General features: G+C 33.8%; 1 protein-coding gene across 1 annotated transcript in view; it reads right to left on the bottom strand.

Moving 5' to 3' along the window:
• Window positions 1-19,419, bottom strand: part of LOC129980936 (uncharacterized) — a 153,333-nt gene that overhangs the window by 67,564 nt on the left and 66,350 nt on the right. The window contains exons 17-24 of the mRNA XM_056091443.1: window positions 18,664-18,804; window positions 15,634-15,715; window positions 13,832-14,370; window positions 11,027-11,168; window positions 9,463-9,585; window positions 7,728-7,848; window positions 4,089-4,240; window positions 1,870-1,983 (exon numbers count right to left, since the gene is read on the bottom strand). Coding sequence (XP_055947418.1) covers window positions 1,870-1,983; window positions 4,089-4,240; window positions 7,728-7,848; window positions 9,463-9,585; window positions 11,027-11,168; window positions 13,832-14,370; window positions 15,634-15,715; window positions 18,664-18,804 — 1,414 coding nt within the window. The remainder of the gene's footprint in view (window positions 1-1,869; window positions 1,984-4,088; window positions 4,241-7,727; window positions 7,849-9,462; window positions 9,586-11,026; window positions 11,169-13,831; window positions 14,371-15,633; window positions 15,716-18,663; window positions 18,805-19,419) is intronic.

Raw genomic sequence — 19,419 nt, 5'->3', positions numbered from 1 at the left:
GTCTCTTTGATTAAAGGTGGAATTTCGAAATTGGATTTTTCAATAACTTTCGCTTGTACCAGAATTTTGAAATTTTGTACAGTTTTTGGTTCTCGATGATAATAGTATATTTTAATAATTTTAGAGCTCTGAAATATCAAATAATGCATTTATTTTTGGCAGATGCATGTAGCGGAAGTGGCGTCATTTAGAAATTCATTTGAGGTAACTTCATTTTTCCGATTTAATATTTTTGTAACGAGAACTATGAATAAAATGAAAGACTAAAAAGTGGAAAATAAAAATTGCATTATTAGCTCTAGGCATAAATGGTTTAATATAAACTGCATTTAAAAAAATTCATCTTGTTATTTGACACGAGTGAAAATTGTGAATTCAATTGAATCAATTTTCTGCAAATTAAAAAGTGTGCTATATTACAAAATAAAAGTGCAACAAAAAAAATCCTACTACGGTGTTAATGATTGGTTTATGATTTTCAAAAGCAAGTCACCGATTGCCCATCTGGCGAAGGTTAAGTCTATTACTGAACTTGATTAACTTTCTATTTGAAGCTTATTTCTTGATTTCATATATCTTCTTTCCTCTGACTAACTGAATTTTTTAACGACACGCAGAACCCGCTCTAGAACATTTTTTCTAACATTTTTCATTTCCATTAATTGACTAATTGAAGTGTTCAGTTTACTGCAGCTGTAAAACGTTGAATGAAGCGTTCCGAAACGAGTACGATGGTTCGCACATATTTGATTATTGTTAATTGAGAATAAGTCATAAGAGCGATTTCTGTACGACGAGCGTTTGCATTTTATATAAATAGAAGTTTCCAACGCCATTTCACTAGCGTTGTAATAAATAGCGAATGAATTTTCTAAAATTGAAAGTCAGTCAATATTATAAAGAAATAGGACTCAATAGAATTATAAGAAAATAAATTATAAATATTCGTTGAAAGTTAAATTATAAAATACTATGTAAATTCTGATTACGTAGAGCATTTCCATCAGAATCTCACGTTTTTACGATTTTGTGGTGAAATGAAGATCATTACGATACGTGAAGTGGAAGCAAGAGGATCCATGTTTCCGGGAACACTTCTTTAATGATCACATTTCACACAAAATAAACATAAAACACAAACGACAAGACGCGCACCTTAACAGAACAGCATATCATCTCTCATTATAATTACAATCACAATGCACTATGGGATGCGTAGCTAATCAGGCACCGCCATCTATTATCCAAAAGAGAAGACAGAGTAATGCAACTGCTGCAATTTTCATTTTACATCTAAGTTTTTGATAAAATAAATTATTTGAAGCAAGCAGTTATGAAAATTACAAAAGATAAAAGTAAAAGAAAAGAATTCTTAGAGTAAGAATATGATTAAAACTATTTATAATATTTACTATTCTAGCAGAATAATAAATATATAGATTATGTATAAATTATAACATTATTTTTAAAATCTGAAATTTTAATAAATAGGTCTTCACGATAAAGTTTTATATGATTATTTAGATTATAAATGCAAATTTAAAGAAAGCTTGCATGCTTGGTGTACATGCGGTATTCGATTTTCGGCTTATGAAGTTTAAGCGCTTAGTATCTTTTTTTAAACGACAATGAATATAAAAAAATAAATACTAAAAAGTAATAAATATTAAAAAAAAAACTTTAAAAAAAAGCGTTTTTATAAAAAGTATAGGAAAGGAAAGCTTTTATCAAAGAATTAAAAGAATGATAATCTTTTAATCAAAGATCTAGAAGTCAAAACAATAACCATAGAAATTTAAAGCACAATTCAAATGTCTTCTCATTAAACACCCTCCAACGACCGTTTTGTAAGGTTTGAGCCTTTCTTACCTTGTCAAGATCCGGCTCCACGTGCTCTGCCCCTTTCCTTGAAATGTAAGTGGAGAATCCTTCGCTCAGCCACAACTCGTCCCACCAGTCCACCGTCACCAAACCACCGAACCACTGGAGAAAGAATAAAGTTTCTAAAGACAGCTTGTTTGCTTTCCTGGACATAGCCAAAGCTTTGATAAAATTTGGCACGAAAGGCTGTTATTCAAGTGCGACTTGGATTTTCGGCGCCATTTGTCAATATTTTACGCTTGTACCTATCTTCTCGTAATTTCAGTGTACGAGTAAACAATATAACCCAGATCAATCATGAGAGGTAGTGCAGAAGAAAGTTTGCGCTCTCCAGCTTTTTTTAACATTTTTGTTAACGATTTACCGAAAATTAGGAATTGTTACTTAGCAATTTTTGCAGACTATACCGCCATTCTTGCACAGTATAAGGATCCACAAATTGCCACTATACAACTACAACAGTACATGACCCTTTTACAGTGTACGCTCATCGGCTGGAAAATAAAAGCCAAATAAATGCGTGTGTCTCTTATTTATTAAAAAATTGGTAATGCCCGATCTAGCCCCTATCCAAATTTTCGACCAGAGTACAAATATTTAGGGTTAAATACTTTAGAAATGAATGCAAATAGGATTAATTTTAGACGCTAAATTAATCCTATTACCGCTTGATGAGGAACGCTTTAATAGTCATATTAAAGCGGTCCTCATCAAAGCTACGATTATGAGTGTTAAACTCAACAGCTTAATTGCTCCATGGAGTAAGCTCTCGATTAGGCTCAAGCTTTTGATCTACAAATATATTTTAAGACCAGTGTTAATGTATGGCTATGGCTCCTAAATCTGAGGGGGGGGGCACTTCTGCCCAAAACATTAAGAAGTTAAAGTTTTTCAAAACAAACATCTGATGAGGATTGTTAATGCCCCCAGTAAGTCAGAAGGAAAATACTTCACGATCATCTCCAAACTGAACCAGTTTTGGAATTTATAAAAAAGAATATCAAATAAGTTCTTCTAAAAATTAACCTAGATTCGTAACGAGTTACTTCAAATGCAAGCATATGATCCGGCTGTGCCCAGCTCTAGGAAAAGACCTAAGGCAACAATCGAAAACTTTTACATAAATTTTCCATCCGTAAAAAGATTGAGAATTCACTAACTCTGTTACCAATCTGGTGGATTAAAATCTCTCGAAATTATTCCTGTTTCGGCATCAGATAGCTTCGATGAGCTACAAGCGTGAAATTTCTGCAAAATAACTAATCAAAATAGTTAAATCAGTCTCCATAGAAAAATGCACATGCAACGTAATTCCATTAAAGTTCTATTTCCCCCATAAATGATCAAAATATTATTTTATATTAATAATTATATCATAAAAGTTTTAATCTAACAATTCTACCAAATTTCATGACGTTAGAGGATATGCGCTCCTCTAAACTAGTTCCAATAAATTTGAATCTTTCCCTAAACATATAAATTATAATAACTATTACAAATTACGATGTGGAGGTGCTCGTGTCACACTACGGGACACCGAAACACTACGACGTTCCCATTGCGGTTTGCTTTCCGAGTGCCTACAAACCAAGACACGTTTTGTTTTGTTCCACTGTTTTTTATTTTTTTTTATTTGATTGTGGAGCAGTCAGAGGACAATTTACTTATTATAAAAAGAAAGAAAAAATCTTTAAAATATCACGAGTTTTAAGGTAAATAGCTCTGCAGATCAATGTATTTAACTGAAAACCACATCATCAATGAATAATAATTAACGTAAAAACATTCAAATATTACTTTATTGCGTATCAAATGTAAAATGGCACATTCTGAATTATTTATGGCTATAATTAGTCAACACTATAGAAGAGTGCGCCGTATTTTTCACGTCGTTCCTCCTTTTCCTATAGATCGAGGAAGGCGATAGCTCGGACCTGAATTTTGAAAAGAATCCTTCTCGCCAAATTTTTGGATTTGCCACATTTTTCTCACACCACAACATTGTGTTTCCATTTGCTAATTAGTAATTAATCAATCAAATAAATTAAGAAATCAAGATAATTTTTAACCAATAAGTCAAATAAATTTCTTTTCTCAAATCAATCAACATAAAATATATTTCACTAGAAAAGTGTCATTTAAAGGTTAAAAAGCTGCTTCACACTAATGTTCTACTACACTTCATCCAAGAAATAATGACCACGCACCATGTGCGCCAGCTGCTGGGCGACGAGGGTGGCCAGATGGTACTTAGTAGCAGGCGGGCAGTCTCCGTCGCACAGGATGCCGTCTTCTCGGAAGGTGAGGAGGCCCCAGTTACCCGAACCGCTGGACGCCAAATCAGGAATGGCTACCAGGTCTGTGAAAGAGATTCAGAGCAACATAAAAGAATCATGTCAACATAAAAGTATCATCGCTTGAGCTGGAAATGAAATCTGTGATTGTTAAAAAAAAAAAAACGAATACAAGGCCAATTACAAAAATAAGCTAAAATCACGTAATATAATTATGACTAGATAAACCAACTCAGGATTTTTATTTCACCACTTGTCATTTCATATTACTCCGATAGCGTATTAAAAGCCCACAGCAGTGGACGAACACTCACCCATTTTCTAAAATTCTCCAATCCATGAACTTTAAAGCACATAGAATTATGAATGAAGCATTCGTGAAACTGGAAGTGTACACACGCCGTCCAAGTGCATCGGACATTAAGTCCGAACACATCGTAACTTGATATTGTTTTAGGCTTGACTGCGTCCGGAACGGGCAGAATGATTTTTATCTAATGCCATTTATAGGAAAGAATTCTGTCTGCCTTGCAGTAATATTTTAGAGAACAAATTCGTTTCCTTTGTGTGTAACGGATTTTGCACTTTGCAAGCCCCAAACTTTAAGTTTTACTTTTAAACTTTTGTGTAAGCCCCAAACTTTATTTTGCAAAAAGTATTTACTTTTCTATCTTCACTCCCTCTTCTAGCTCATCTGAATGACGTCTCAAGCGATGTTCTTGCACAGTCCGCCTTCTCTGAGCTTTTCCTAAACTGAACTTAGAATCCTCCACTATAAAAGGTTGTCTCACACTAATATAAACCACTCATTAAATATAATGCAAATAATATGAGAATATGAATGCGGAAACTCTGAAACTTTCAAGAATTTTCAATTTCAGTAATGAAATGAGAGTAAAACCTGTGTTAAATATTAAATTTAGTAGGTCTACAGCCAGTTTTAATAAAATAATTTTTGCTTAAAACACGGAAAGAAACAAACAGATGATGAAAAACCAAACGACTCTTCTTGCATATGGGTGCAATGCAGTATATCGCAATAAAAAAATTAAGCGGAATATATTTTTTATTTAAGGTTACCTATATAAATCCAAAGTTTAATACAAATGCTGGTAGATAAGAATAAATGCCACATACCATTTATCCAACTCATTTTTCCCCCGTTATTTAGTTTAGCTTTGTAGAATATCAAGGACTTAAGTCTGCAGAATTTTATTGTGTAAATAATAAAAAGGCGGAATCCATTTTTAAATGTTCTACATTAGAATTTAGAAACACCCTGAAGTTGGCAGAAAGCTAGCATATTTCTTCTAAATTATCCCCGATTAGTTAAGTGTGGGCGTATTTTCGTTCGGCAGGGTCAGAAAGGATCATTGGGAACGGTTGCATTACAATAAAAAGGTGAAGGATTTTTAGTGAGCTGGGAAACATGCACCTTCTTAATGACACTTTATAGGAAAATGAAAAATATTTTTTTTTCAGTGTTATTCATGATGTTTGCTTGTTTTGGCTGCAACGTGTTCGAGAAGTGAAATCAAAACTTCCCCACGTATCATTGTTCATTTCATACATCGGTTATATGCGTTATTTTATAACTCTAGAATATAGCGGTTTGAATGAGAAGGAATTTTCATTTTTAGATTTTCTTTTTTCTTAGTTCCCTCTGTTAAATTTTATCGTGGCATAATAAGGAGCAGACTTTCAATGCAATAAAAAAAAAACCCGCATTTCCACGCACTCGGAATAATATGAAGTAATAATAAATGTAAGGTTACAGCAGCTTTTCATCCAACTTATAATGTTTATTATTTTATGTCAAATTAATAACGGGCATTTAAAAAAATCTGATACGTAATTTCCACACATATCACTTTCCATAAATGAAAATTAGTATTAATAAGGATTTGAACAATTTAACGTCAAGAAGAGAAGTTTTTAAGATGTCGATAAAAGGGGAGAAAAAAATCGTGATAATAATGGAGGAAAACGAAAACGATCAATTATTTTTAGTTCTTTCTCTTTTCAGTAAGAAATAGAGGTTGGAGGAAATGAAGGAAATAACTTGTCTCGAATTATCTATAGTTCGTTTTTGAACAAATATGTTTATTTTGCTCAATTCAATGGATAATACCGGAAAAAGTACCCATTATCCGTATATCTAAAGGATGCTGGAGTTGATGGCGGCGAGTTGAACAGCACCGATTTGAATAAATCCAAATTTCTTTTGGTGGTTAATAATAACTTGCGATTGACAGAAGCCAGACAAGAGCTACAGAATCAGAATCTAACGTTGAAGATAGCGTAAAAATCAGAGGAAAATAAATTGAACAAATACTTCTTCTCTCTACTTTAAATTAAATAATCAATCCTCATTTGTTTCAAAGTGCGTCTTAGATATTTCTTTCCCGTGTCTTATAATATTGATCTGCTCCTGTCTCTAGAAATTTCAGTTTTTAGAAAGGTTTATTTTCTAAGTTTTTCTTACAAAATTTAAAACAGAACGATAGTAAATGACTCTAAATTGAAATTGAACGTTAAAAATAAAATAGAAATGTACTGTAAAACAGTAAAAAAAAAAATACTTTGAGAGAGGCAGTAAGTTTTATTAGCATAAAACACCACACGACATTGTTACAATATCTTCAAAATGTTATTCGGTATTCAGAATGCCACACATTGATCTTACAATATTTTGTGCTAATAAGTAAATAAATTCTGAGAAAATAAGTAGCAGCCTCTCATCAGACTTCAAGTAAATTTATTATTGTGACCTGAAGTCAAAATACGTGTTATCAATTAACCATATTCTTGGTGATTATTAGGGGCAGGCCCTTTGTAATTACGAGCTTCCCCGAAGCTGAATTCGGTTAATTAATAAATTTATTTAAGGAAAAAAACATTGTTTAATGACCCTTCAAGAACCTGTTTTGCACGTCGGCAGGCCTGTTTTCCATCTCATGCGATCATTTTAAATTGAAGAAAATGACATTGTCTGCAAAATCTTTTCCTGTTTGCTTTAAAAGATTCTATATCCATAGTTGCTTAATAAGTTCGATTTTTGAGTTTTTGAAGATTCCGATGGCCAATCTTTGTCAATTCAAGGAATAGTGCATGGTATTTTTAGTTCATAGCTGCCGACCTCTCACCGTAAAGAAGATTTTCAGAGGAGAATTAATACTGTGGCGCCAATTACTTCTAAAACAGACATGATAGTAGAATATTTCATTGAAAACGACGATCTGTTAATAAAAAAAGAAATTATTCAAGCAATAAATCTGATAGGCAAATCAGATTCACCTCCAGCAAATGTTTTTATTATAGTTTAATAAAGTTTACTCTTTGACATTTCATCATAAAAAAATAAACTATCCTAATTGCCCAAAATTCTTACACGGATAATTTAAAGAATAAGTATAGAAGAATCATATTAGTCTCAAAAACTGAACAATGAAATTTCTCACATTCTTCGTTAATATCAAAGTTAATATTAAACATGATAATGAATTTATTTTAATACTGATTTACAAAATAATATCAAACGAAAATACTTACCCAATTTTTTGAGAGGAAAAGGTACACCGAAATACTTTTCATACCATGTAAGCATTTTAGAAGCAGAGTTCAGAGCATACTCTGCCTTCTCTAGGTGTTGCGGAGCGGTGTAGAACCGTACCTGGAAATTAAGCCTTTATAACACATAGAGATTCAAAAGTCAACGTGCAAACATTTAGAGACGGTAGGATGCCAGCAAAAATTACAATGAAATTCATGATCGGAAACGCCAACTGAACGATGTAGAAGGCACTATTTGCAAGCATTATAAACGAATTTCAGAATTCCTCCATTAAAATATTGATGTGGAAAACGACAACGAAAAGTAAAAAGGGTTGAAAAAGCCTGCATAAAATGTCCAAGGAATGAAAAATATCTGAATGAATCCATGCCTTCTCTTTCTTCACCTGTAAACTTTGAGCAGTTGTTATGCACACGCTCTGTTCAGGTTCAAAAATTCGGCAAATAAGGAATTTTATCATTTCTGAATCATCAGTGTGGCGTTCCAGAATAAGTAAATGTGGCGCTCCTTTGTTCTTTCAATCGAAAAACGCGTTAAGACACTACATAACATTTGTTCCAATATGAAAATATATTCTTGAAATATCTAATATATGTTTAAATACAATAAATTATTACACATTCATCAAGTTTTGAAAATAAACAAGAATTATAATTTCGGATTAAAAACTTTAAAGCAGATGCTCCTAAAATTACTTAAAGTACTATTCAAATTTAAATCAAATTTTTGCTAAAACCTAGCGACATCAGAGTCTAGAGTCTATTTAAATTTTTTCTCTCACAACACTTTCAGGTCGCAATTACAAATTTGAAATGAATAAACCTGTTACAAACAAATGACATATTTGTTTATAATAGTTAAATAAGACCCAATGAAATCGCTGATATGAATCATGTTTCTGAATCCAATCAGCCATTTCGCCACAAATGTACTATAAATTTTTAATCATACTTTTTAAGAAAGAGTAAGATATAAGATTACTTTCTAATCGTGACAACTAGAAAGATATTTTAAAGATTCTTTAGATTTACTGTCGCCTATCCTAAACATGAGGGATTTAATTATATGGCCGTCGGTAGAACTGCAAGAGGATATTGGAGTCCTAAAGCCTAGCCTTAATCATCAGTCACAGACGAACACTTTTCAGGAGGTATGTCCCATCAGTGGAACAGAGGTAATTTAAACCATACAGCATTAACATGCCCACCACCACGGCAGCTTTTCGTCCACGTACTCATGATAAAATAAACGAGTAAGAGCCAAATGTACTAAAACAAATCAATTAACTATGCTAACACAGAGGCATACGGAGGGCGTTGTTTGGCAAAAATGAACCATTTTTATTCCGATCAATTGTTTAGTAGGATCGAGTTGAGCATCATAACTGTAGAGGAAATAAGCGGGCATTTAACACATCAAGCAACTAATGGAAATGGCCGACACTTTTTTTTCTCAGAGAAGGTGCATGTATGTTCCTCCATGAAATTCCATCACATGCTCAGAATCTGTTGCATCACTACTTTCAACGCTTTGAATAACTCCTCTAATATTATGCTTATAATTGAGAACTCTTTTTTGTAAATTATTTTTGAATTTCACTCTATCATTTGCGCTTATTTATACTTCATACTTTCGTAAAAGAGTCTTTACTTTGGATATTTTCTGGAAAGATTTCGAGCTCCCCTCCCAGCCTCCGCATAAATGATTACTCACCCTGACACCATTTTCTGACAGAGTCTCCCTGAAGGGGAAGTTGCAGACGACCAGAGTCAGCATGTGAGTAGACATGGGCATGCTCTTCTCGAATCGGCTCAACTTGAGAACTTCTTCAGTCTTCTAAAGAAAGCGAAAGAGATTTCATTTTATTTAAAAAAAATGCCCAAGAATACATTTGATTCGACCAGAATTGTTTGTTAGCGGTTTGTTGTCCTGCTTCACTTCAAGATCAGCTGAGAAATTTGAAACGAGCTGGTATTTTTATTGTTGGAAACTTTTTTTTTTAATATTGTTTGTGGAATGAATGAAACAATATGGAGAATCTCTGCTGTGTGATGTCAAAAGATAGATTTGGATGAAATATGTTCTGTAAAACTTAGCAGCAAGGCTATGTTCAAGGGAATGGAGATCTTGAGTCGTTCTCAGACAATTCGCGGACGGGGGAGGACTTCCTCTGATCAAATACAAAAGAGAGATTTTAGCTTCCGAATAGTGACAAAGACATTCTCAAGTAGCAGTGAAGCAGGAAACAGTTTTTAGTTGTTTGATTTAGTTATATTAATGTCCCGTTTAAAGCAACACTAGGGCTATTTTGAGACGGACCTCGTAATTTTGAACCGCGGTCAGATGACGAAGACGAAACCTGGGCTGGCATCTCCCTATCTAAACTTCCACACTACACCAGAGGGAAGACGTTTGTCCCCGGCGGTTTAAGCATGAACTAGACCCTCTTACACGACGTTCTTTGATGAAATAGGCTCTTGAACCTGAAACCCTCCGATTCGAAATGGAGACCTTACCACCAGGCTACCGCGGCCCATTTAGTTGGTAGGAGATTCACACCCAAACGCTCTATATGCCTATATATCATCTAGCTCTATATGCCTCAACACAGAAACTGTTTCTAGTGTACACAGACATACTAACAATTTGAATTCAGAATAGAACGGGCGTATGGCATTCAAATCATATAATTCTGTAACGAAGAATTTTTTCCCGTTAAGAGTGAAGAAAAATAAGAGAGTTTCAGAGTTTGAAGTTTACTTACTTGCGTTACTTGACGTTTTTTCAAATCTGTTTTGTTTTTTACTTTTTGAAAATTTTAGCCTCTTAGGTTATTTCTCATTGATAATTTATGTTGATGGTAAGTTGCATTTCCGCCGAGTCTTTAATGAGATTGTAGCATTTTCTGAAAAAGTGCTCTGTGTCATCAATCCTTTGCTTTTTGATTAATTCGAAATAAAGAACAAATTTCAAAACTCTTATTTCTGTTCATGACATTTTACATGAAATAAGCAGCGGTGACAAAAATAATAATACTTGCACTTTTCAGAAATGTAAACACAAAGTTTCGGGAAAAAAAATTCCTTTATAAGTGCATCCTAACAGGTCTGGTACCGATGACGGGGAAAATAAAACTAGTAACAGAATGTAATAATATGCAGTCATGCTATAAATTAAAGCCAAGAATATTTTAAAAACATTAAAATAGAACAGAGCGTGTAACATTCACTATTCAAGAACAATGCATTTGGAATGTACGAGAAAAGACGGGGCAGACCTCTGCAGGCGCGTTGAACAGAGCGAACATAGCAGCATCGTGCAGCACACTGACGTTGAAGGTGGCCCTGTAAGAGGGTTCGTCGAAGCAGGGAAAAATTTGGCGGGCGTGGTTAGGGGCGAATTGAGTGACGGCCAGAAACCTGTAAGCAGAAAAGGGATTCATTCCAGTGTGCCTCAATGAGAACTGTGGGCCATAACAGAAATAGAGAAATGCACAAGAAAAAAATTATTTGGCAACGGAAAAAAAAAAAAAAAAGAACAAATTTTTTAAATCCATAAAGAGAATGTGAAAGAATAAAATGAAAGTTGTCATTATATTGGAACAGTGGTTAACATATGAGATAATAAAATTTCATTAACAATTTGACATCAACAACATATGAATATGCACTCAAAAAATTAAATACTAAATATATGGATACAGCAGCAACTTGCCACTTTATTCCTCTTTCCTTTTATACATCACCCCATTTTCACGAAATAGCTTTTGCGCATACAAGTCTACTGCTGGCATGGTGCACAAAATTTTAACTCATATTATCTGATCACGGTTAGAAATTGCAAGGTAAGTTGCAAAATTGCCTTCCAGTAACTTCGAAATAAAATATTAAACTCAATCAAAAAGGCTTTTTTTTTGCTTACGCACATTTTTTTCGAACATATTACCAATTGGTGGCTTAATCTTAGATAGCGTAGATATCCGGTGGCTTCTTACCGCAACCAGAAACTGTCCGACTGTAAACGGAGTTGGATTGTATAAGCATCAGTACCGTTAGTAATCGTCTAAAAATTAAAGATTAAGGCTATGTAAATTCTGGAAATTAAAAAAAGCAGTTTATTGCTTCTAACAAAAGGTTAAGCTAATACACATATCTGAGAAAGTATCATTATCAGGACGAAAGCACTTTACCAAATTTGAAATCTACAGCTCTGTATAACTAGTTCATCAATGTGCATGGTGATTATAATTATAGTGACCCTATTCAGACTTATGTAGAGTTCGTTCGAGTAGTTGTATTTTGTTGAAACTTAGTATATATGTTATTTGCAAACAGAGAAAAAACATTTCTATCACCATGTGAAAAAATGACGCATAAAGAAAAAAAAAATCTTTCCTTAATTATATCATTTGTTCAATACGTATTTCATTTGAAACCAATCATGTATTTCAAAGTGTGTAATAACAGATTCAACAGCAGAGCCAAGTATTGTTTTAAGGAACTGCAGCAATTGCAATTTTTTTAAGGAATTGTATTATTATGGCTTTCAATTCAGACCGCATACTCAGACACGATCTTTCGGGAAACCTCACACTCAGAAATTACAGTCAGAAGGAAGAGGAGACCAGGAAATATCTCGAAATAAACTGGTCATCTCCAAAGTGGACACGAAGTAGTTCCTTCATTTATCGATCTATTTGGAGTGTTGGAACCATCTTGCATATTCTCAGTAGTCCCTAAGTGTTCGTGTTCTTATAAGGCGTGAATGACTTGCATTTGTAGAAGTTCGCAATTACGGGTACTCGTGAGAAACATTTTGTAGATACTTGAGTAGAAAGAATGAAATTAACAGTAAAATCACATCATATAGTAACTGAATCAGAGTACGAAGTTTGTTCATGTACAACGCTAAGACGTGCGGTATAGTATATGCAAAAGTTCTGAGTATTCACTGCTTCCTCTGCCTTTCATATGACCATGAAATATTCTAAGTACTGTCAACAGCTATTCTGCCAGACAACAAAATTAAGGAGTTGTTCAAAGTCTTGAGAATGTAGCTTTTGCACCTTGTATGGGTATCGTTGCAAATGGATTGCAGAACCTTTCATATCATTGATTAAGGTAGAGACAAATCTCATTGTGTCCCACGAACACTCGTCGAAGAATATTGGGAACCGTACACAACTTTCAATAACTGAAATAGTGTCAGTGGAAATTCATTTTCGTCCTTTTCCTGGCAGCACACCTAACTTCTGAGTTTCTTCAAAGTTAGTAATCACCTTTTTCAATGCATTCATCGACACAGGCCCTTTTCACAAGCATTTCAAGTGTCAATATTCTGGTAGTGCAGTTAAATCATTATTGCAATTCCGATAAGATCTGACCTTGAAGCTCAATTTTTCTCCTTTAAAAACTTAGTGAGGAATGATTTTACGGTTCTGACTATTGGCGTTTTAAACGTTTCTAATTTGCATAAAGACCTTTCTATGATTCATGAAAAACGCCATTACGTAGTTAAAATTTGTTCCCTCATGGCCCATACAATGAATAAACCAAATTTCAATGAAGTACGTCACCTAGAAATGACTGTATATATCTGACTAAATACCTTTTAATCAAAACCACCCTGTGTATCACGTATATCTTCCAAAAAACGTCAAAAACAAGGCGGCCATTAAGTGATAGTACGGGCTGTAAGGATTCACAGGATTGTATTCTAGAAACAGTAATTTATTCTAATAAGACCACTTTTTATTCCAATAAAGGTGTAACAATAGTTTGAGTCAACCTCTAACAGGCGTAAAGCCTTCTAAGCCCACTCGAGTACGAGAATGAAAACTGACATATAGAAAACAGTAACATATTTTCTATGTAGCACAGAGATATTAAATGCTCTGTCGAAATATGCAACCCAGCCTTACATGGGTGGTATAGTATAAAAAGGTATCTTCAAAAATTTTGATCTAAGATATTATTAACTTCCAATAAATAAAAAAAAATGAAAAATAAAGGGAGGGAATATATATTCCAAGCAGGAAATATAATTTGCTGAATATTAAAGATTCTGGTAGACATCAACTTACTTTCTTTGTTGAGTTTGTAGATCCGGATACCAACTCTTGTACAAACCCTTCAAAGATAGCGCCATATTTCCTGCAAATTCGAAGTATAATCTGTACTGGCCGAATGATAATTTCTCGCGCGTCTTCAACACCAAGTATTCATTATCTTCGTTGTAAAATACTTCTTCGATCTCGATTCTTTCGGATTTGTCACCTTCTCTGTCAGACCACACTTGTGCTTCGCTGACATTCAACTGTTTGCCAGCATGGACGAGCAGACGGTCTGCAGGTCTTTGAAGGGTCACCCAAATGGACACTCGACCTGTGAAAGATTCTGCTGTGAGATTGGGGTGCAGGTGCAGGTCGTAGTGCTCCGGTATTATGTGAGCTGGCAGGCGTGGGCTGTACCAAGGGACAGGGCCTTCTACCTCCAGCCACTCCTTCAACCCTTGAACATGGCCTTCAATCCAGCGAATATTGTTCTGGACTGCTTCCAGGGCCTGCTGGCGGCGTCTTTTGCCCGCGCCTGCATCGGGATATTTCGCGAAGAAGGAGCGCATCTATAATAAGAAATGGGCATTTATTTTTTGAATGGCCGAATTGTTCATGTATTTCCAATATTTTTCACTTCAGTATTCCACAGTAATTGATTTGATAACAAAAGTGCATAATTAAACCGTAATACACTAGCTTATTTCGCTTTTCACTAAACCAAAAACATTTTCTCCCACAGGAAACAATTGAAAATGAACGTCTATTCTCGGACAATGCATACTTACAATAGTCTGCTAATAATTATTTTAAAATAACCAAACAATATTTTTAAACATTATCTAATGTAATTATACAAAACAGATACTGAAAAGTATTTATAAATATTTATTAAAACTAGAAAGCAACTGTTAGGAAATAAAATAGATATTAGAAAAGTTACTTTTCTTACAATCGTATGAAAAGTTTTAGCGGGACAGTATGTTTAGAAATCTTGAATCAAAACTTTAACTTCCCGATTAAATTTTAATTGAATAAAAATTTTGAAACATTCTTTCTTAGTAGCACACACACATTGTCCCAGTAGAAACTAAGATCCAAATTTTAAATTTTTAGGTTCATCAGTGAAATGTTTTGAATGATTTCACGTCATGCATGCCGTAATTTGCAGATAGTATTCTACCCATAAACATTATTCACTCTAAAATTCTTTATACCAAAGAAATTAGAACACGTCGATTAGAAAGAAAATAGTGCCCAGTACAAAATAATTCCTTCATTTCAAATGCAATAACTCCTACGCCACAAAAAAGAGAAAATAACAATTCATTGAATATTATTTAATTTCAGTTTTCCCAATAAGTTGCGATTGTACTGATTTTTGCAATATTTCGATTCCTGGCATTATAAGAAAGGAGTTTCTATTTTAGTTTACAGATGTTTTGGAATGAAATTCAAAAAACTGAATGTTCGTCTCCCAGGCTTTCTGGTATTGGTTGCTGTGTTGCCTGGAGACAGACGATATCTGAGCACAACAAACCAATCGCGATCCCAACTATTAGTCCCATAGAATCCTAACTATTAGTTAGTCCCAACTATTAGTTACGTCGAAAATTTGCCCTGCGGTCTTCCGTGCACAGGAGGTGTTGATTAGGGCGTTTAGGGACAGACACTGAATAAAGTCTGAGTATTTTTTTCCCACGACTGGATTGAAAATTGGATTTAAATCTAAATTGCTAGCAACACATCTAATTTTATTTGTCACATAAACATGGGCGGTCAAAAAAGAAAACAAAGAAAAATTTCTTCCAAAATATCTCAGGAACAATTACCTCCTCCAGCTGCTTCTCCGTCGTGAAGTAGCTGCAAATCTTCTTCACGGCATTTCCAAGATATCTATTATTCAAAGTGAATCTGGCAAAAATAGAAAAAAAAATAAGTGACATGTTTGGCATGTTTATTGTAATGAAAAATTACTGAGTGATATATACGCATATAATTGAATAGTAATTTGTGTGAAAATAAGAAGTATTACATTAACGTTAAATCGATTCATTCTGAATATATATATTAAGAATATAACTGATTTAAAAGAGTTACTAAATATGTGCACCCGAAGCTGTTCCACGACTTCGAATGATACTCTTAACGGTTTCGATGACTGTGTTGTTTCACAAAAGCTTAAAGCTGTAAATTATTTAAGATCTGCAATGGAATTCTGCAGATTACACTACTTTACTAGCCTTTTATTTTAAAAAATGCATCGTGCAAAAACTATTAAATAGAAATCGATGCATTTACATATATAAAGCAAGGAAAGATGGAGTAAATGTAAATTTACGTTACACTGCTCATATAAAGTATAGCATTAAATTACAAATGCAAATCATATTAATTAAAATTAATGTGTTATAACTTAAGTACTACTATTTATACAAGAATGAATGTAACACAGCGATTCTCAACTTGTGGGGCGCGAGAATATCCAAGAGAAAATATTATTTAAAAAATTGATTAACTGACCGAAAGGAAAGTACACATACACATAGAAAAAAAAGGTAACATTTCGACATATTTAATAACTTATTAAAGTAAAACAACTTACTAAATCAAAACTTACTTAATCAAAACATACTAAATTAAAACAAATTTAATAATTATTAGTGACTTCTTGGGGCCTGTCTTGCAGAGCAAAGTTTTTCGAAGGAAGGCTTAATATTAGAAATAGCCACTCTCAGTTCTGCCGAGATCTATAGTTTGTCTTCTAAGTAGCCACAGCAGAAAATCCAGTTTCACAAAGGTAAGATGTTGAAAATGGTAATAGAATGCGAAATGCTCTTGTTTTTAGTGCAATTAAAATCATCCTCTACTCCTGCCCAAAATTCAAATAGTGATTTATTACTAAATTGTCTTCTAGTTTCGCCACTTGTCGTGAAGTCTATGAATTTTTCTTCCTAATCAATTGAGAATACTCCAGGAGTCTTATGAAATGGATCTCTAACTCACTCGTAACTTGCTCTCAGTTTGTCGTCAGCAAGAAAATACTTTTTAAAATTCTTTGCCAGCATGGCTAAATGATTTTCAGTTGTTACAAAAACAACTTTTACATGTTCTTCTTCAGTCTTGTTAGTACAATCATCCACATTTGCGGACATTGTTAGATTTCTTTGCTTTAAATTTCTGCTCCACATTTCCAATTTTATACAAAAAGCATTAACATTATCACTCGTATCCAATATATGTGTATTTGCTCCTTGGAGCTGAAGATTCAAGTTATTTAATTTCTCGAATATGTCGACCAAGTAGCTCAATTTCATCACAAATAAAGCATCACGAAAATTCTCGGCTTCCGGTCTGTTTTCTTTTTCTAGGAAACTAGCGATTTCTTCTCTGAATTCATAAACACGTTGCAAAAATTTCCCACGTAATAACTTACTTGCCTCTCAATAAAATAGTAAAACTGAATGTACTGAACCCATGTCTTTACAAAATGCGGAAAAGATTCTCGATTTCAGGGGGGCTCATTTTTATATAGTTTACTACGGTTACAACCAATGGTGTGAGGTTTTTTACATCTGGCTATTTTATATTAAACTTTGTAAGATGCAATTAAAGCTTTTTTATTCACAGGCAAAATTTCTTTAAAAAATAATTTTTACTTTTTATATGATTTTAATTTTAATTCGAAAAATTCTCTGGGTTTGTTCACGTACTCACTATGAAGTGTTTCCAAATGTAGTTTAAGTTTATTAGGTTTCATGCTGTCTGTGGCCAAAATTTTTGAGCAAATGATTCACAGGGGCCTTTCTTCTTCATTTACTTCAGTACTGGTAAACCCAAAATTTAAGCATTCTTGAGAATATTTTCTTGATTTTATTTTCGGAACCACGCTCGTCTGTGTACTTGTTGATGCTTGACTGTCGTCTAATGCTCGCTTACTTCCGCTTAAAAATTTATCCATAAGTCTGCATAAATCTGCTGCCGTAAATATTTAATGTAGTGAATTGCAATTAAGACGAAAACATATATAACATACACATTCACGATGTATTCGATAGCGATAGAAGGTGGAATAGACTGGCTGGAATTGAAACTTGCGTTATCAAACATTTTCCTTCTTCCTATGAGAAAACATCTGCGCATACTCGAGACGACATCGGTCATGTGGATTCTCTTCAACAAATATTACTTACTTTTTTCTCTTTTGTTTAGTCATGCTTCTGTTTTATTTCTTTTATTATTCGAAAAAATGTATTCCCAGCTTCTAAATTTAGCTTATCGCGTCTAGATTCTTTCATTAACGAATTTTTCTACTTTCTTATTCTTTTAATTTTATCTACCTGTTTGGTTTTCATTTCAAATATAATATTTAAATTTTCCCCGCTTTCATTCGCTTCATCTGTTCAATGCCCGCTTTGCAAAATACCAGATGTGGTTTCTCGCCAATGTTGACTCGCTTTTACTCTTTTTCTGGCAGTGAGTTAAAAATAATTTAAAAAATGAATGCAAAATACTCAATATACATTATTGTTGTATACTTTTTATTGTAAGCGAGGGGGGGAGGCGAGTTGAAAATTATGATTGAAAACTGGACCACGAATACTGAAAGGTTGAGAAACGCTGATGTAACATACATTCTTTTCTTGTGTTAGAAAGGTTTTATTTATTCATTCTTTTTTGGATTTACTGGGAGTCCAATTCCGTTAAATTATAAAAACCAATTCGTCAAGGGTCACAAAATAATAAAGGCAGTCTGCTTCTCTTTGATATTTTCAAAAAATAATTCGAAGTGAATATACAATTTGGGACATGTATTTTGAGATTAGCAGCAACTGCAGTCACTTGAGAGGCAGAAAACTTACCTGTCCACCAGTGCAGGCCATTTGTCTCGGATGAAGTTCCAGACGAGCGGCCTCCCAACCGGATTGCCGGCGATGTACGAGAGGATGGTAAAGAAGTCCTGGCTGCGAACTTTCTCTGGATCCATCGCGTAATCCAAGTACCTACGGTAGACAAGTGGCTTGTATGCAAATCATAACAAAACAGAAAGGCATTTCATGTATTATGGTGAAGCGAAAAAAGCGTCTATTTATTTATTGTATCGGATTTTATAATGGATCTAAAATTGAGAGTTGCATGTTAATCACTAGAAAGATGCTGAAAAAAATGCTCCTTGAATATTCAGTTCGCGCAAAAGACCGAAAGATTAAAAAAAAGACGAAAATTAAGAAAATTTAGTCAACTTGACGCTAAATTGTACACGTTACAATTCAAGCTTAGTTTCTGGTTTCTAACGGCATCTTAAGTACTCATTTTAACTTTCTGATGACAAAAGAATTAAATTTAAATGTCACGTGTAAAATATTGAGTTTTTGTTAGACTTGAAGTTTTATAATTTAAATCAATTTTTGAGGTTTTTAACTATTTTGTAGTAAAAGCACTCCGGTAATTTAAATTATATTAATGCTGTCTTACTCGATAATACGTTAATGGGAGTGATTTTGCACGTTTTATTTTCAGAAGGGTAAACCATTTGACAGTTCTTCTCATAATTTTTTCTGGTGCTATAGACGATGTTTACCATTAACATCTGTGACAAGTAGCCTGGGAATTGCGGC

Source organism: Argiope bruennichi, chromosome 8, assembly GCF_947563725.1.
Source record: "Argiope bruennichi chromosome 8, qqArgBrue1.1, whole genome shotgun sequence".
Lineage (NCBI taxonomy): Eukaryota > Metazoa > Arthropoda > Arachnida > Araneae > Araneidae > Argiope > Argiope bruennichi.
The sequence above is the reverse complement of the archived record's forward strand: the minus strand, read 5'-3'. Positions and strand labels throughout refer to the sequence as shown.